Source organism: Neophocaena asiaeorientalis, unplaced genomic scaffold (genome assembly GCF_003031525.2).
Source record: "Neophocaena asiaeorientalis asiaeorientalis breed wild unplaced genomic scaffold, Neophocaena_asiaeorientalis_V1.1 scaffold98, whole genome shotgun sequence".
NCBI classification, from domain to species: Eukaryota; Metazoa; Chordata; class Mammalia; order Artiodactyla; family Phocoenidae; genus Neophocaena; species Neophocaena asiaeorientalis.
The window spans coordinates 1,277,854-1,297,901 of NW_020172459.1; the positions used below are offsets into that span (position 1 = coordinate 1,277,854).

The 20,048-nt window shown below is 40.5% G+C and overlaps 1 protein-coding gene across 1 annotated transcript in view; it reads right to left on the minus strand.

Annotated features, from left to right (window-relative positions):
- Positions 1-9,371: 9,371 nt before the first annotated feature.
- Positions 9,372-20,048, minus strand: part of UGGT1 (UDP-glucose glycoprotein glucosyltransferase 1) — a 120,644-nt gene continuing 109,967 nt past the window's right edge. The window contains exons 39-41 of the mRNA XM_024738001.1: positions 15,982-16,098; positions 15,367-15,535; positions 9,372-13,665 (exon numbers count right to left, since the gene is read on the minus strand). Coding sequence (XP_024593769.1) covers positions 13,640-13,665; positions 15,367-15,535; positions 15,982-16,098 — 312 coding nt within the window. The 3' untranslated portion in view covers positions 9,372-13,639. The remainder of the gene's footprint in view (positions 13,666-15,366; positions 15,536-15,981; positions 16,099-20,048) is intronic.

A 20,048-nucleotide genomic window follows, 5' to 3' on the forward strand; every position in this document is an offset into this window, starting at 1 on the left:
GGTATTCTTTAATTTCTTTCAGCAATGTTTTCTAGTTTTCAGTGTACAGTCTTTCTCCTCCTTGGTTAAGTTTATACCTAAGAAAATTATTATTCCTGAAGCTGTGCAAATGGAATTGTTTTCTTAATTCCTTTTAGGATTGTTCATTGCTAGTGTATAGAAATATAGTTGATTTTGTGTGTGTTGATTTTGTATCCTACAGCATTGCTAAATTCAACTTTCTTTGTAGATTCCCTGGGGTTTTATATTGGGATGGCCGAAAAGTTCATGAAAACACGAACGAACTTTTTGGCCAACCCAATACATATCGTGCCTTCTGAAAACAGAGATAATTTCCCTTCTTTTCCAATTTGAGTAACTGTTATTTTGTTTTTCTTGCCTAATTGCTCTGGCTATAACTGCAGTACTATGTTGAATACTGACAAAAGTAGGCATCCTAATCTTGTTCCTGATCTTAGGGGGAAAGTTTTCAGTCTTCCACCACCAAGTTTATTAGCTCAGTTGGGTTTTTCATATATGGCCTTTATCATGTAGAGAACATTCTTCTATACCTAGTTTATTGAATGTTTTTTTAAATCATGAAAGGGTGTTGGACTTTATCAAATTCTTTTTTTTGCATTGATTGAGATGATCATGTGGTATTTTTCCTTCATTCTATTAATGTGGTATATTACAATGAATAATTTTCATATGTTGAACAACACTTGCTCTGGGGCTAAATCCCACTTGCTCATGGTGTATAATCCTTTTAATATGCTAGAATTCTATTTGGTAGTATTTTGTTGAGGGTTTTGGCATCTGTATTCGTTAGGGATATTGGCCTCTAGGTTTTTTGTAGTCTATGTCTGGCTTTGATGTCAAGAAGCTAGCCTATGGAATGAGGAAGTGTTCCCTCCTCTTCATTTTTTTGGGAAGAATTTGAGAAGGATTGATTTTTATACATCTTAAATATTCGGTAGAGTTCACCAGTGAAACCATCTGGTCTTGGACTTTTCTTTGCTGAGAGGTTTTTTAAATTACAGATTCAATCCCCTTGTTATAGGTCTAGTCTGATTTTCTATTCCTTCTTGAGTCAGTCAGCTTTGATAATTTGTGTGTTTATAGGAATTTTCCCTCTTGTTGGCAAACAATTGTTTATAGTATTCTCTCATAATCCACTTTATTTCTGTAAAATCAGTAGTAATGTCCCCACTTTCATTTCTAGTTTTGACTGAGTCTCTCTCCCTCCTCCCCACTTCATCAACCTAAAGGTTTGTAAATTTTGTTAATATTTTCAAAGAACCAAATTTTGATGTCACTGATTTTTCTCTATTATTTTTCTACTCTCGAATTCATTTATCTCTGCTCTAATCTTTGTTATTTCCTTCCCTCTGCTTGTTTGGGTTTAGTTTGCTCTCCTTTTTTTTTAGCTCCTTAAGATTTACATTTAGATTATTAATTTGAATTTTTCTTCCTTTCTAATGTAGGCATGTACTGCTGTAAATTTCCCTCTTAGCACTCCATCCCATCAGTTTTTCAATATTGTGTTTTTATTTTTATCTATCTCAAGGTTTTAAATTTTTTGTGATTTTTTTCTTTGACCATTGCTTATTTAAGAGTGTGTTGTTTAATTTTTGTAAATTTCATTATTGTGAAATTTCCAGTTTCTCTTCTATTATTGATATCTAGTTTCATTCCATTGTGATCAGAAGTTACTTTGTATGATTTCAGCCCTACAAAATTCATTAAGAATTGTTCTGTAGCCTAACATATCATGTGTCCTGGAGGGTGTTTCATGTGGAATTGAGAAGAATACATATTCTGCTGTTTCGTGGAGTGTTCTGTTTATGTCTGTTAGATCTAATTGGTTTACAGTGTTGTTCAGGTCCTCTACTGTTATTAATCTTCTGTCGGACTGATCTATCCTTTTTGAAAGTGGGTACTGAATTGTCCAACTATTATTATAGAACTATTTCTCCCTTCAATTCTGTCCATTTTTGCTTCATATATTTTAGGGCTCTATTGTTAGGTGTGTACAAGTTTGTCATTATTATACCTTCTTACTGGATTGAACACTTTTATCAATATATAATGTCCTTCTTTGTCTCTTATAACTTTTTTGAATTAAAGTCTATTTTATCAGACAATAATATAGTCACTCCAGCTCTCTTTTGGTTGCTATTTGCATGGATTATCTTTTTCTATCCTTTTACATTCAAGCTCTTTGTCTTTGTATCTGAAATTAGTCACTTGTTGACAACATATAGATCATGTTTTTGAAAAAAAATGTTTCCCAATCTTTGCCTTTTAACAGGAGAGTTTAACCCATTTACATTTGAATTTAATACTGATAAAAATATTTACTTCTGCCATTTGGCTTTTTGTTTTCTGTATGTCATACATTTTGTTTCTCAATTACTGATTTGGCAGGGTGGTATTTATTTGAACTTTTGAAGTGTACCAGTTTGATTCCCTTCTTTCCTTTTCTATATATTTTTATATTACTTTCCTAGTGGTTACCTTAGGAATTACAATTAACATCATAAACTTATATAAAAACCTGGTTTGAATAATACCAACTTAGTTTCAATAGTGTACACTCTGCTCCGTATATCTCTGTTCCTCCCCCATTGTTTTGTCACAAATTATATTTTTATACATGTTGTGCTCATTAACAAAATTTTTACTCTATGTATTTGCCTTTTAAATCATATAGGAATAAAAAAAGAGTTATGAAGTAAAAGTAAATGATACTTGTTTTTATATTTACCTAGGTAGGTACTTTTACCAATGTTTCTTCTTATGACTTTAAGTTACTGTCTCGTTTCTTTTCATTTCAGCCTGAAATATTTATTCTCTTTAGCATTTCTTGTAGGGTAGGTCTACCAGTAATGAACTCCCTTGGCTTTTGTTTATCTAGAAGTATCTTAATTTCTCCTTTATTCTTCAAAGATAGTTTTGCCAGATATAGAATTCTTGTTTGAAAGTTTATTTTTATTTTTTTAAGGACATAAATATGTCATCTTACTGCCTTCTGATTTACATGGTTTCTGTTGAGAATTTGGCTGTTAATCTTATGAGGATCCCTTGTACATGATGAACTGCTTCTCTCTTGCTGCTTTCAAAATTCTGTCTTTGGGTTTCAATGATTAGACTATGTATCTTGGTGTAGATTTCTTTGAATTTATCCTGCTTTTAATTCATTATGCTTCTTGGAAGTGTAGATTCATGTCCTTCAACAGATTTGGGAAGATTTTGGCCATTATTTCCTCAAATACGTTTTCTGCACTTCTTTCTTCTCCTTCCGGAACTCCAATGATGCATATGTTGGTACATTTGATGGTGTCCCAGAGGTCCCTCAGACCCTGTTTTTCTTTCTGCTCCTCAGACTGGATAATTTCAATTGTCTTTAATCTTCAATTCTCTCATCCTTTTTTTCTGCCTTCTCAAATCTGCTGTTGAACCATTCTAGTGAATGTTTCATGTCAGTTAGTGTGCTTTTTGGCTCCAGAATTTGTTTGGTTCCTTTTTATAATTTCTCTCTTTTTAAAAAAATATTTTCATTTTGTTCATGTCATTTTCCTGATTCCTATTAGTTCTTGGCCCATGACTTCCTTTAGCTCACTGAGCATATTAAATCAGTCAACTCAATATCTTTGTCTAATAGTTACAAGGTCTGGGATTTCTCAAGGATAGTTTCTATCAAATTCCTTTTTTCCTGAAACTGGGCCATACTTTCCTGTTCCCTTGTAAGTTTTTAAACTTTTTGTTGAGAAATGGACATATAATACCCAGAGGGTATTATGTTAGCTTTGGAAATCTGATTCTCCCACTCCTCTGGAATTGATAAATTTTGCTTGTTGAGGGTGGCACCATCTTTGACTTTTCCAAACAATTTTTGCAAGGTATGCATTCCTTGTGTGTGGTACCTGAAGTTTCTGTTCCATTATCTCTGCAGTCAACCAGTGACTTGCGAATAATTTAATTGTCTGTCTCCAGCAAGGAAAAAAAAGCTCCTGTCTCTTTAAATCTTCTTTTTAAAAAAATTAAATTTATTTATTTATTTTTGGCTGTGTTGGGTCTTCATTGCTGCATGCGGGCTTTCTCTAGTTGCAGCGAGCAGGGGCTACTCTTTTTTTTTTTTTTTGCGGTACGTGGGCCTCTTACTGTTGTGGCCTCTCCCGTTGCAGAGCCCGGACGCGCAGGCTCAGTGACCATGGCTCAAGGGGCCAGCCGCTCCACGGCATGTGGGATCTTCCCAGATCAGGGCACGAACCCGTGTCCCCTGCATCGGCAGGCGGACTCTCAACCACTGCGCCACCAGGGAAGCCCCAGGGGCTACTCTTCGTTGCGGTGCACGAGCTTCTCTTTGCAGTGGCTTCTCTGGTGGAGCACGGGCTATAGGCACCCGGGCTTCAGTAGTTGTGGCACATGGGCTCAGCAGTTGTGGCTCACAGGCTCTAGAGTGCAGGCTCGGTAGTTGTGGCACACGGGCTTAGTTCCTCCGAGGCATGTGGGATCTTGCCAGACCAGGGCTTGAACCCATTGTCCCCTGCATTGGCAGGCGGATTCTTAGCCACTGCGCCACCAGGGAAGTCTCTTTAAATCTTCTGATAGATAACCCCAGGGTAAGCCACTGCTACTGAGGGCCAAAAGCAAGGCAAGTTTCTATGCCAGTTCCTCAGGCATCACTAGACCAGCCCAAATCCAAATGTTTTGAGGACAAGGTCACCACTACCCACCCTGGCACCAGCCAGCTGCTCCAGGAACTCAGCCAAGATGGTGCTAAGGAATCAGGAGTGGTAGTTGGCTTGTGCCTGCCCCTAACTTACAAAAGACCAGAAGCCTCTCCCTTCATGAAGTGCTCACAACCAGCACATGAAGTGCTGGTTGTTTTAAGTGTCCAAACATGTTCCAGAGTTCCAAAGTAGTTTATTTCAATTGATCTTTCCAGCTTAATGGTTGACTCAGCAGAGTGACTGACCCCAGATCTTTGTAGCCTGTCATTTTGCTCGTTGTCACACCTACTCCGTATTTTTAAGTAACGTCATTAGGTGCATACATATTTAGGATTGTTAAGGTCTCCTTGATTAATTGACTTGTATCATCATAGAATATCCTTCTTTTTCCTCTGGTAATTCTCACTGTCTTGAAGTTCACTCTGTCTAATATGAATATAGCCACACCAGGTTTCTTATTCTTAGTGTTTGTGCGAGACAGTTCTTAATGTCAACCTATTTCTATTTAATGTGCATCTCTATAAATTGCTTTTTAAAATACAATCTGAAAATCTCAGACTTCTATTTAGAGTGTTTAAGACCATTAATATATAATGCAAATACTGACTTTTTCAGTTTAAAGACTACTGTTTAATTTGTTTTACTATTTATCTCCTCTGCGTGTTCCTTTGCTTCTCCTTTCCTGCCTCTTTTGGGTTGATTGAGTTTTACATGGTTTTTTTTTTAATTGAAAATTAAAATTTTCCTGTCTCCTCTTGTTTTGTTTTCTGTTTGTTTTGATTTTTGGTATAACTATATTTTTTCAAATGGTTGCTCTAGGGAAAACAATATGCTTTCTCAGCTTATCAGTTTATCTTGCATTACTGTCATACCAATTCATAATAATGTAAGAACATTATAACTCCCATCCTTTGTGCAATTGTCATGTACCTTACTTCTACATGTTATATACCCAAAATATAGGTAACATTTTTGCTTTAAGCAATCAATAGGCCCTTAAAGGAAAAATAGTATATTTACCCACATACTATTTCCAGCGCTCTTCATTCCTTCCTGTAGACATGAATTTCTATCTATCTGGCATCATTTTCCTTTTAGCCTGAAGAACTTTTACCATTTTTTTTATAGTACATGTCTACAAGCAATGTATTCTCTCGACATTCAGTTATCCTGAAATAGTTTTATTTCATTTTCACTTTTGAAAAATATTTCCCCCACATAATGTTAAGACAGATTTTCTTTCTTTCAGCACTTTAAAAATGTTATTCCTCTGTCATGTTCTTTTTTCCTGATAAAAAGTCAGCTATCATTCTTTTCTTTTTTAAAATAAATTTATTTATTTATTTTTGGCTGTGTTGGGACTTCATTGCTGCATGCAAGCTTTCTCTAGTTGTGGCGAGCAGGGGCTACTCTTCATTGCAGTGCACGGGCTTCTCATTGCAGTGGCTCCTCTTGTTGCGGAGCACGGGTTCTAGGCACGCAGGTTTCAGTAGTTGTGGCACGTGGGCTCAGTAGTTGTAGCTCACGGGCTCTAGAGCACAGGCTCAGTAGTTATGGCGCAGGGGCTTAGTTGCTCTGTGGCACGTGGGATCTTCCCGGACCGGGGCTCGAACCCATGTCCCCTGCATTGGCAGGCGGATTCTTAACCACTGCACCACCGGGAGAGTCCTCAGCTATCACTCTTATTGTTATATCTGTGTATGGTATGTCTTTTTTGTTTTCCTGACTACTTTTTAAAGATTATCTTTGGTTTTCAGCATTTGACTAGGACATGCCTAGGTGTGACCTTCTTTGTATTTATCCTGCATGTGTGTGTGTGCATGTGCGTGCACTGGTTTGGGGGGTGGGGGGTAACACACAGTGAGGCCGGACAAAGATCAAGAGAAAAGCTAGAAGAGTTTTACAGTTCTGTTATATCACAGTTCACACCATGCAGGACCCCTTGGGGGGAAGCACTAACTAGGGTTGGTCACTAGGAAGAAGGCAAGGCAGGAACTGTGGGCAAGAGCTTTAACTGTGGTTTCCCCAGGAATGAATGGGTGAGGCAGGGCAAGACTGGCTAATTTGAATATTTCAATAAGCTCTGGAGCATAGGAGATGTCCCTGCATGTCTTATATCCGGCATTGGGCGATTAGGGTGGGTATATAGTGGCCCAGAGTTGAAGAGTCCAATAAGTGAAGTGGTTGAGGGTGTGGACTAGATTGGCTGTTCAAGAGAACTGACTGGCCTTTAGCCAGGGCCAAAACTGGGTCAAGAGAGCATTTTTAAGAAACTGTATTTCTGGAGTCACTAAGGCGCTTGGATCCATGAGTTGTTTTTCATCACACCTTGACAATTTTTGGCCAGTATTTCTCCAAACATATTTGTTAAACTGCTTGATACTGCCTCACAGGTTATTACATATATTCATTTATTATTTTTCTCAATCGTTTTTCCCTCTTTGCTTTTCAATTTGGATAATTTCCATTAACCTGTCTTCAAGTTCTCTGATCCTTTTTTTTTTTTGCAGTTTAATCTTAAGCCTACCCATGAAATTGGTTTTTAAAAATTTCATCTCTCCTATAATTACCCACATCTTCATCCTTTGTATATATCCATTCCTATTGTTTCTTTAACATATTTATAATTATTTCCTTTTTAAATAAATTTTATTTATTTTTTGGCTGCAGTTGGGTCTTCGTTGCTGTGTGCAGGCTTTCTCCAGTTGCAGCGAGCAGGGGCTACTCTTCATTGCGGCGCGTGGGCTTCTCATTGCGGTGGCTTCTCTTGTTGTGGAGCACAGGCTCCAGGCGCACAGTAGTCGTGGCTCGCAGGCTCAGTAGTTGTGGCACACGGGCCTAGTTGCTCCACAGCATGTGGGATCTTCCCGGACTGGGCATCGAACCCATGTCCCCTGCATTAGCAGGGGGGTTCTTAACCACTGCACCACCAGGGAAGTCCCTGTAATTATTCTAAAATTCTTATTCAACAATTTCAACATCTTGGTTGCCTGCAGATCTCTTGACTTTTTCCCCCTTGTTTATGTGTCCTAATATTCATTCCTGTTTCTTACGTCTGATCTGTGATTGTATACTGGACATTCTGAGTGATATAGAGACTCTGGATTCATTAATTTTCCCATGAAAACTGTTGAGTTTTAGTAGGGAGTTAAGTTACTATTGGATCACCTTGATTCTTCGAAGGCTTGACTTTACACTTTACTAGAGTGGTTCTATTTTAGTTTTGCCCTTAGTCCTAGGGCCTAGACCCGAGTTCAGCAGAAAGCCCCAAATATTTACTGAGCCTCTCTAACTTGGTGGGACATAAATGCCAAACTTTCCCTCCCCAGCGCCAGACATCTTCTGAGCTTTTCCAGCCTTCCAGCTGTTGCTTTGTTTGGCCCTCTTGGAATCCTGCTTTGTTCAAGCATAATTTAGGAGTCAGCCAAGGATTTGAGGGGAGTATGCACGGCAAATTCAAAGCTCTGGCTTCCTCCTTTCTGGGATTTTCCACCTTCAATTTCCAGCTGCTTGGGCAGCCTCTGAACTCTGACTTCGTTCCTCAGCCCTGTAGAACAGCCACTTTTTGTTTTATTCCCTGTGGGCCACATGAGGAATAGTTGCTTAAATGTGGATCTTATCCAGTGTGTTTCTCTGCTTTCAGGGGTTGAGTCCCCTCCAGTTTTTGCCTGTCTCTGGTCACTTTCCAGTGCATTTCAACAATGTATATATATTTACTGGTTGGTCTGATACAATGCTCTTGCCACTGATGGAAGCCAGACTATAATCCAACTTCTTTTTACCTCTTTATCTGGTTGATGGTTATACAAGTGTGTTTACTTTGAAAATCTATCAAGGTGTATGTTTGTGTACTTGTACCTTCAAATGCTATATATCAATAGTAATTTTTTTACAAGAAAAAAGAGGTTTCATGGGGGTACCCAGTTTAAAACCCCTCAGGGGCTTTCTGGTGGTTCTGGATCAACTCAGATCCCCACTCCAGCACCTCGCTCCTGGCCATGACTCCAGCCCCAGAGGTTCACTTGCAGCTCCTTAAATGAGATACACCAGCTCTCCAACCTCACTGTATCCCCACCTCCCTCATTCTACATAGATAACGCCTACTGATTCCCCAAACTTGAGTTTAAGCATCCTCTCCTTGTAGAAGCTTTTCCTGACCACCGAACCCCTCGTTCCCTCCTCCACTGTAGGTGCCCTCTGTCATGTTCTCACAGCCACAAGGTCCCTCTGCCCAACCTCCACCTCTGCAAGCGCTCCCATTACACCAGCTTGCGGTGTCCAGTGAGCACCTGAATGGCGGGAACCGTATCTTCAACCTTAAATCCAGCCCCAGTGTAGGAGCTCAGAGAATTTGCAAAATGAACAAAGTCCATGCCATCCTTCCTGTTATGGTTAGTGCTTCTGGGGCAGCTTGTCTGCCAGATCCTGCCTGGGGCAGTCCCCCAGACTTGGGGACCTCGAAGAGGCCTGGATGCTCCCCTGAGAATCTAGAGAATTGGCTGCACCTGGACCTAGCTCCTCAGCAGACAAGGCGTTCGGGTAAAGCTCTTCCTCCTGTCCAGGCCTGCTGCTTCTGTCAGATGGAGGGATGGAAGTTCGAGCTCTAACGACTTACCTTTCCTAAGCATAAAAGCTGAATGACGGACCAGATGGTTTTAAAGAAGAGAAGGAAAAGTTTATTGTGTTGAGCAGACCTTATTTTCATTACAGTACCAGGAAATTCATTCTCAATCCATTTCAGGCGCAGAGGGCTCTGTAGACATTTACTGTCCCGGTGCTTGCTCCCGAGCAAGGGGCAGCACCTGGACCTTTGTTGCATTTAATGGAACAGGATTACAGTAAAATAGAAGAGTTACAAAGGTTTTTGGTTTTTTTTTAAGTACAGTTTCTTTAAAAATTCTAATATTTTTCTTTGTTTTTTCCATGTTTACCTTATTATTAGCAAAAACAACTGGTTGGAAACCACCGTACTCGATAATCTTTCTCAAATTGCTGACCTTAATGTATTTTGCCATTTTTATTGTGAAGAGGAATTATGTCCATTTCTCTGGAAATCTAAAAGGTGACACGTAAGGCAATGCATAAATTACAGGTGGGATGAAGGCCTTGCCTCAAACCCTAACTTGTGTCCTACTTCCATCTGCCACATTTGGCCTCTGTGTTGCTAGGTAATTGGAAAAGACTCAGGAGATGGCCTCACTTTCAGACTGCTTCTGGGGAGCATGCAGGTGCCTGAAGCTGATTTCGTGGTTTGTTTTTATAAGCTGTCAGCACTCAGTGACACCCTGAGAGGGAGAGATCCTCTACTCAGTGCCCTGACTCACCGCCACCCAGAAGCTTCATTTCTGTATTAGATTGAGAGATCAAAGACCAAATAATGAAAGAGAAACTGGTATCCTCCAGATACTCGGAAGTACCAATAAAGACCTGAGTTAATGACGTCGAATTTGTGGAATTCAGTCAGGTTATTACCAAAGTCCTAATAAAGATCCTTCCTCACTACAGCAAGACTGGGAAAATAGGAATTTAAATTAAAAAGGTTATCCCACCAGACTAGACACAAAACAGCAATATTCAAGTTGATTAACCCTCATCATCCCACAAAAGTGTCCCCATAAAAATCAAATGCTTAAAAAACTAATTATTAAAATTACACAATGGAATATATTTAAATAACTTTGCACACAACACACCCTGCATTCATTGTTACCAAGAGAAAGCTTCACCAAAACACTTCCACTTCCATCATATTGATACCACAGCACGAACATTTTACTCAGAAAAATGCACGAGATGTCCTCTTGAAACTCTTGAGTTGAATTATTTCTTTTAATCATCCATGGCAATTTCAGGAAAAAAAGAAAACTGCTTTCAAGTAGCCAAATTTACTCCCAAGGGGGTGTCGGGGAGGAGGAACCACCTTATGCTCGCTGCTGTGAGGGCGGGGTCTGACCCGTTCCAAGTTACGAGGTCAGTAAAGTGGAACTCCCAGCCGAAGGAAACTGGGATTTTCATTTCCCTTCCAGTCTCTTCTGGAATCCGCACTGCTGTCCCTGGCCGTCAGCCCCTTCACTCAGTAATCCTGCAACCAGACAGACGTTGTTCGTTCCATCAGACCTTTCACAAGGCTCATGATATGAGGGCGTGAGGACAGTAGAGTCGATTAAGCTCCCTTCTTGGAAATTACTACCTGATTTTTATGAAACCTTTGCTCCCCGCCGCCCCCCGAGCTGAGCTCACACAGTACGTGGGCCTACCAGATGCACGTGTGCTTGGCAGGCAGGCAAACAGCTCTCCGTTTCAATCTGAAGTGCCATTTTGACAGCTTCAGCACTCCCTCAGGCGTGTGGAAAACTGCCGCACCAGCGCTCTCAGCGTGGCAAGTATTCAGGACGCTTTTAAAAGAAACGCAGGCACGTCCCTGCAGCTCCGAGAGCAGGCCGCGTGCACCCGTTCTGACCTCCATCAAATATCACTGTTCGCAAGACATAAAAACCCACACTGTTGCGTGTCGTTCTGATGTGTCACATTATGTCACATTGCTCTGGCACTGATTCAGAAAGAAAAAGTTTCCACTGTGGCATGATGAAGGGGGAAAAAATCCATTACGTATGAAAAGATGGTTGAGAACAACGTACTGTGAGTGGCTTCCAGAAGCTTGCACTTCTCGGTAAAATCAGTTCATGTTTCTTGTGAAAAATCTCTATCTTTCCCATCACAATTTGCTTTCATACGGTAGAGAGAACAGACAAAGCTGACCAAGGCCAAATTTTAGTGGCGGTATCATTTCCCAGGGCGCTAGAGGTTCCTTTTGCAAGTTGCTCATGCCACGCGAACCAAGATATTCCTGGCATGAGAAGGAGGGCCCTAGGCCGTTTCAGAAGCAAGCGGGGTCTCGCATGTTTAGGTTCAACTGTTAATAAGACTTAAATTTAGGGTGGTGACAAATAAGGGGCAACGAGGACACACACACACTACACAGAGAACAGATTTCACCTTCCTCATGAACGATACACGTTAAGAGCCCAGGCAGAAAGACGTGGAAAGGTGGCCTATTCCATGTCCCGAGGGAACCAGCGTTTAGAAAGCACATCCCAGTGACTTTTGTTATTTCCCGCTCAACCTCCCAGTAAATGAAGTGGGAAAACGCACAACTGCGCCCGTGGTTGTAGACAGAAGTGGCGGGGGCAGCGGCAGCCTCTCTGAAGACTTAATTAACCCTCAGATGGACCTGAGTGAATGTTTTCCACACTCATTGATTGTATCCCTTTAGCTGCTCTGACCAGGGGAGGAGCAGCGTGGGGGGAACTCACGCTAGAGCCTTTGTCAACAGCGACACCTCTGAGGGACCTTTGCAGTCTTGGATCGATTTATCTAAAAATCTTTCGGGCTCCCTCCTCCCCAGTTTTTTAACGGACCTACAAAAGCACGCTCAAAAGCTCCCTCGGACTAAGAGACTCCCGAGCTAACTTTGGCGTGTGAATATGGAAAAAATTAATTCCTCGATATTTGTCCTAAGACTTTGGAAGGAGGCACAGTCCACGGAGTGCTCTGCTGCCGTGCCCTGCAGCCTGGGCAGCCAGGGGGCAGGACCTGCAGCCTTACAGCCACACAGGCCGACAGCACCCGCAAGACTCCTCGTGGGCGCCTCCCGGCTCTGCCCACCCAGCAGGAAAGGCTGCCGCGGAAGCGCCCTTCTGGGCTGCCAAAGTGAAGACACGAAAAGCCATGACCAAAGGGCCAAACCTGCTTCAAGGTGCAACTCTGTGGAGTCAGAACGGGTGCAACACTGGCAATTTCTGCAAGTCAAAGGCAGCCCACCACACTAAAGTAAAAGGAATACAGAACAGTGTATAGAAAAAAGTGAATTACACAAGCAGAATCTCTCCCGATCTCGGATCTGGGAGTCTTCCGTAGAGAAAAGCCAAAGCCAACTTCCCCTGGGTCTGAGAGACGAAAATCCTGCGCAGAAGAAGAGGGTAAATGATGCGGTGACCGTCCTGAGGGAGCCCTGAGCCCTTCAGGATGGATCACTACAGGGGCTTACTATGGGTGCATCCAGTAAGGAAATAACAGACTTCTTTTTTAAGAAAGTGGGAAGAGAAAAGCAAAGACTTTCACAACTTAAAAAACTGCTTATAAAACAATTACTTAAAACGTTCACTGGGGCTGGGTGGAGAATAAGGACAACGTCTTCATTTCCAATTAGTCACAACGGTGCCGACGGTCTATAAAAGAGGACGGCCGATCTCCGGTCCCCCTCGCCCTCACCGCAGCGTTCCAGAGCCTCCTACTCCTGACATTTTCCCTACCCTCAGCCCAACCGACCCCCATCCTAACCGCAAATTAACCTGCCCCGAGCAGAGCCTGAAGACACATGATTATTGGTTGGGTTTCAATTTGACAGTGAACCTGATGCTGGGGAAGGGCACAGGGGAACGCTGGCGCAAACCCCGAGGTGCGCAGACCTTGGGCAAAGCTTCTGATGGCTGATGTGGGCGGCACCTGCCCTGCGGCCCAGGCTGCAGACTGAGCTCCGCTGCCCGTAGGCTGAGGTAAGGAAGGACACGGTGGCTCTGGCTGGTGGCTTCCCGAGACACTGTGGCACGTGTGGGCTCCTGGGTGTGAGCACCACAGGGCTCGTTTTCTTCCAGTTGCCTCTGCCATCTTCCCCTCTGGTTAGAAGCCTGCTCTTTACAGAGTCCCCCAGAGATCAGCCCCTTGTCTTCCTCTGAGGTATGAATCCAGTGGAGCCTTGACTCCAGAGATCCAGAGCCGCCAGCGTGCAGGAGTCAGAATGAACGGTGCGGCACACCTGCCCAGCCAGTTCATCAGCAGTTGTATAGACAGATTGGAAAAAACTAGCATTTAATATAAAAAGTGTTCTTCAAATGGTGTAATTCCCTATCCTCCTCTGAAGATCATAATTCTTCATGTTTCTGAGGTCCTACGGAAAAGGAAAACGATTGAAAAGAAAAGGAATTATTGTCAAGTTATAAAAGTACAGACTAGGGACTTCCCTGGTGGTCCAGTGGTGAAGAATCCACCTTCCAACGCAGGGGATGCGAGTTCGCTCCCTGGTCGGGGAACTAAGATCCCACATGCCACGGCGCAACTAAGCCCGTGCGCCTGAGCCAGCGTGCCGCCAACTATAGAGCCCATGCGCCCTGGAGCCTACGCGTCACAACTAAGAGCCCACAGGCTGAAATGAAAGATCCCGAGTGTTGCAACGAAGACCCGACACAGCCAAAAAAAAAAAGTACAGCCTAGGCATTTTCTGGTACGAAACCTATTATTTGTGCCCCTACCTCCGCTGTATCTCTCTTTTTAAATTTTTAGGAGCTTTGGTTTAGTGTGTTTATGTTATATTTTGAAAGCAAAAACAAAGTAAAAAAGACATTTTTAAGAACATGGAAACTACCTGCATACCCCTAACTCCATCTAAATATTGTTTTCACAAGTACAATATTTACTTCTAGGAAAAATGTACATATTTTTAGTCAGGAGTCTTCATTTTTCACTTAGTAACATATAAACATTTTCCTATGTAGCAGTGTAGCTCATTTACTATTTTCTATTTTTGGGTGTTTATTAATGCCTTTGGTTTATAAATAATAATAAAATAAATTTCTCCATGTACATAACTTTCTTCTTGCATTGAATCATTTCTTTCAAGGTAAATTCTCGGGAGAGAAATTACTGAGGATATAAGCACTTTAATGGCTCCTGACGATCGACTGACTGCCTTCTAACAAGGACTGTTCTAGCGCACAAAGCTTCAGCAAGGTTCACCCACAACAGGTTCATCACCATCTCCCCCAACAAATGGCATTATCAGTATGTACGCTTTTTTCTATGTAGCGTGTATTCATGATAGATCCCTTTAATTTGATTACTGCTTCCTCGAATTCATTTATATTTGTGTTTTCCTCTTATTTAAACAGTATGTCTACATTCTTTGCCCATTTATCTATGGAAATCCTTGAGGTTTTACTCATGAACTTAATTATTTTTATGGTGAATATCCAACCTTTTAGCTGTGATTTTAATATCATGCCATAGTCTTCAGAATCACTCAAGATCCATGTTCTATAATTGCTTTTTGAGAATTCGTTTTGAGCTGAATACATTAAAATCCAGAGCCCAGCTTATTAATGGGTTTACAAAAGGTCACTTTTGTATTCTAATGATTTTTTTAGATTGGCTACCATCCGAGATGTACATATAGTAGGGGAAACATTATATGAAGATTTAGTCCTCAGAATACTTTTTTTCAAATCAATACGTTCTCTGTCTTGATCCTAAATGTGTTCATTCACTAGCAATCTGACAAGAGATCCCCCAAATAATGTCAGGTTTGGCTTATGTGTCACAAAACTCATGAACCTAAATAACAATAATCACAATGAAAGCAGTCTTTCTTCAAAAAAAGAAAGAAAGAAGAAAAAATGGGCAGCAACTGCATTAATAAACACTGTTTAGAACCCAACTGAATGAGGAAAGTGAACAATATACACTGGCAGATGTCAGGATGGAAGGATTAAATAACTGTTTCTTCTAGTCCTTTCATTCATTATTCTGCTTTTGCAACAAACAGAAATTAGACAGGCCAAGAAGTACTTGCCTAAAGCCAAGAGGCTGTACGTACCTTCCCGGCTCGGTTCTTGTGCCGGTGCGTCTTTAGGAAGCGCTCCCGATTCCTTCTCCTCCTGAAAGCGTGTCTGTAGCTGTTTGATCTCCTGATCATAGTCCTGCCACTCTGGGACAATTCGAACAGCGGCCTCCAGCTTGGGCTCTTTGGTCATTGGATTATTACACTGTGAAAACCAAAATAACACACTTCAGCTGAGCTGAAGGAAGGGTATGCTACACAGAATTCAAAGGTGTTTCTGTTCTTGGGTTACAGGTCCTTACTGGACAAAGAGAACAATACTGAGTAAGCAAACCATATTAGCAGAAGCAGTGTGGTAGTGAGTGGGCCGTACAAAGCTTCCGCAAAGAAGTTGTGGAGCGCTACTGAAAGGCAGGAAAAGAAACACTGGAAACATTACAAGGCACAGAGTGATCTGGAAGATCAGTGGTAACTTCACCAATTCTAACTAGTGAAAACAACCCCATCACACACTGGAGGATTTGGCTTCCTGCTGAGGTTGCTGTAAGAAGTTCTGCAGTCCCTGAACTACACAGTTAAAGAGAAAGACTAAATTATCTAGTCATCCATCAGACAGGACTAAGATGCAGAAAAGAGCCACCGACAACTTACCAAATCAATTGTTTTTGCCCTTTTCTTAGAGGCATCGTCACACCATGTTTCACACCAAAGCCATTCCTGAGGGAGTGATTTAATTGGCACCTGGTGGATCATGTTATTGGGCAAATCCTGTTCGGAAGAGAAGATAAAACACAACAATCTAAAGTTCTAGGGTAATAAACAACAAGGTCCTACTGTAGAGCAGAGGGAACTATATTCAATATCCTGTGATAAACCATAATGGAAAAGAATATGAAAAAGAAAAAATATACATATGTGTAACTGAATCACTTTGCATTACAGCAGAAATTACCACCACATTGTAAATCAACTATACTTCAATAAAATATAAAAGAAAATGTTTAGAAATAAAGTCCTAGGGGAAATTTAAATAAATGCACAGCGAATTAGCTGTTCATTACATATCACATGTCAATCACAAATTTTTAAAACAGAAAAGAGTCCGTACCAAAAACCTTAGAGAAACTAAAATATTTATTTCCGGTGTTTTTAAAAACCACAAAGTTTAGAGGATCCATAAAACATCTACCCACAATAAGCATCTGAAAAACTTTAGCTTAAAACTCACTAACAGCCTGCACCTAGATTCCCTCCATGAGGGCAATTCTAAGAAAAACAGTACTGCCTTCTAAAAGCCAATTAAGCGTCGAGTGTGGCTCTTGCACTTCAAGGGTTTGCTTAAATTAAGGAAGCTCTGAATCCACCTTGTCTACTGAGGCTTGATCCCAAGTAGATGAAGCCCACATGTTTTCTAGCCAGCTGTACTCTATGCTTTGAAGCTTTTCTCTCAGGAAAACTTGTGCGTTTGACACAATAAAACGGTCCATTGTCCAAAGACACAAACAACCAATACGATCCGATAATTTCACTTCTGGGTATATACACAAAAGAACTGAAAGCAGAGACTCAAACGGATACTTGTACACCGATGTTCACAGAGGCATTATTCACAAGTCAAAAGATGGAAATAAGCCAAATGTCCATCAACAGATGAATATCCAAACAAAATGTATATACATACAATGAAATATTATTTGATCTTAACAGGAAGAAAAGTTAGATACATGCTACAGCATGGAGGAATCTTGAAAACATTATGCTAAGTGAAATAAAACAAACACAAAAGGAAAAAGATTGTGCGATTCCAAAAGTACCTGGAATAAGCAAATGCATACTGACAGAAAATAGAATAGAGGTTACCAGGGGCTGGGGGCAGGAGAAAAGGGGAGTTAACTGTTTAATGGGTACAGAGTTTCTGTTTGGGATGATGAAACAGTTCTGGAGATGGACAGCTGCACATTGTAAATGTACTTAATCCCACTGAACATTTAAAAATAGTTAAAATGGTAAATTTTACCACAGTAAAAGATAATCAAGGTAAAATACAGATACTTTCGGACAACAAAAACTGAATTTGTTACTAGTGAACACTAAGTAAAGGACCATCTTCAGGCAGAAGGAAAATGATCCAATATGGAAGCCCAGAAATGCAGGGAAGAATGCAGAGTAACCCAAAGGGTAACTATGTTAGTTCAAATTTAAATAGATACTGACTGTATTAAACAAGAAGAATAACTTCTGGGGTTTAAAATATAGACAGATCTAAAGTACATGGCAACAAAGTACTTAGGTTGAGATAAGGATAAATGGAGTAATGAGTTCTAAGACAATGACACTCAAAATGTAGTCTGTGGACTGGCAGCACAGAGTTTGCTAGGAATGCAGATTCTAAGGCCCAACCATATACCTACTGAATCAGCCTGTGGGGGATGGGGCCCAGGGCTTAAGGCTTTAATAAGTTCTTCAGGTGATTTTTTTATATATGCTAAAATTTGAGAAGAACTGTTCTGATGTTTTTACACTGTCTGGTAGATGAGTAAAATACACTAATTAACATTAGCCTTTGCAAAGTCAGAAATGCATACTGTAATCTCTAGGCTAATCATTAAAAAATTACTTTAAGTGTATAGTTTAATAGAGGGAAAATGGAATTATGAAAAAATCCTCAATCAATCTGAAAGAAACTGACAGGAGAAAAAAAGAAATACAGGACATATGGAATAAGCAGGACTATGGAGAAGCCAAACTTGTTGGTGATTACATTAACTATAAACGGACTAATGTTCAAATTAAATGACTGTCACAACCACATGAAAAAATAAACCAACATAAGCTATTTATAAGAAACAGAAGTAAAACATAAGGATAAAGAATGATTGAGGGGCTTCCCTGGTGGCGCAGTGGTTGAGAGTCCACCTGCTGACGCAGGGGACACGGGTTCGTGCACCGGTCCGGGAGGATCCCACATGCCGCGAAGCGGCTGGGCCTGTGGGCCATGGCCGATGAGCCTGCACGTCCGGAGCCTGTGCTCCACAATGGAGAGGCCACAACAGTGAGAGGCCCGCATACCACAAAAAAAAAAAAAAAAAAAAAAAAAAAGGATTGAATGAGAACAGAAGGATAAAAAAATATACCATGTAACACTAACTAAAAGGAAAAGCAGCATAGCTGCACTAATACTAGATGAAGCACACTTTAAGCCCCTGCCCAAAAAGCATTAACAGAGATAATAAAAGGTTAATTTGTCAGACATATATATGACTTCTAAGTTTTTAGGCACTGAATGATACAGTCTCTAAGCACATCAAGCAAAATTTGACAAAACCAAAGACAAGAAAGATTTCACAATATGGAAAGAGATTGCACAATTCTCTCAGTAACTAATAGAAAAACACACAGACAAAACACACACAACAACATAGCACTAAACCTCACCTAATGGACATACATAGAAAAACATTACACCTAACATCTGCAGAATATGAAACGAGTTGAAATGTTTACCAAAACTGATCATATCTGGGTCAGCTCAACAAGCAAAGCTCAACAAACTTCAAATGGCTGAGATCATACACAATACTTTCTCAGACTAGAGCAACTGGGCTAGAACAAAAAAAAACCCTGGAAAATCTCCATGTACATAGTGAAAGAAACAAGAGGGGAATTAAAATATCTATTAATGAAGGCAGTAATGGAGGAACTGAGAAACACAAAAGACATATAGAAAACAAGTAGGAAATTGGCAGATGTAAATCCTACCACACTAATAATTACATTACATGTAAAGGAATTAAACTCTCTAACTGAAAGCCACATGGGCTGCCAGCTCACATCTAACAATTTAAGAGTAACAATAAGTATTACTCAAAATTACATAGAGCGTCAGGAATTCTTACACTGCTGATGGGAGTATAAATCAGAACTACTTTGGAAAACTGTTTGGAATTATCTAGTAAAGATAAAGATGGACCAATCTGATGACCCAGCAATTCAACTTGTAGTTGTACACACAATTGAAATACGTATACATGTGCATCAACCAAGACATGTGCATAAATGATGATCACGGCAGCATTATTTGTAGAAGACAAAAATGGAAAACAACCCAAATGTACAATAAAGAAAACATACTACCACTTCACACAACAATACGGATGAATCTCACTAACATAACATTAAGCAGAAGAAGTTAGACTCAAAAGAGTACATCTTGCATAATCCCACTGAGACAGGCAGAAAAAAACAGGTAAAACTAGAGTGTTTAAGGATACGTGTGTAAGTAGTAATTCAATACAGAAAAGCAATGGAGGGATTACCACAAAATTCAGGATGCTGGATACTTCCGTTAAAGAGGGTGGCTTCTGGGATGCTAGTAATGTTGTATTTCTAAAACTGGGTGGTAGTACATGGGCATGTGCTTTGTGGTAATTCACTGATGCATATGAATATGCATATATTTATAAATTTTTGTTTTGTACACTCACTTTTCTTTATGGGTGCTATATATCACAAATGCTTAAAAACGTTTAAGGCAGACTTAAGCAAAACAAAATATGTGAAACTATGTATCTAAAACACAAACTATAATCTCACCTCTAAAAAATGTTTAGCATTAATAAACAGTGACTCATCCAAACTTCTTAAAAAACACCATGGTTGCTGATACGGGAAAAAATGGGAAATTATGATACTATATTCTATGCTGTGAATCCTGAGCT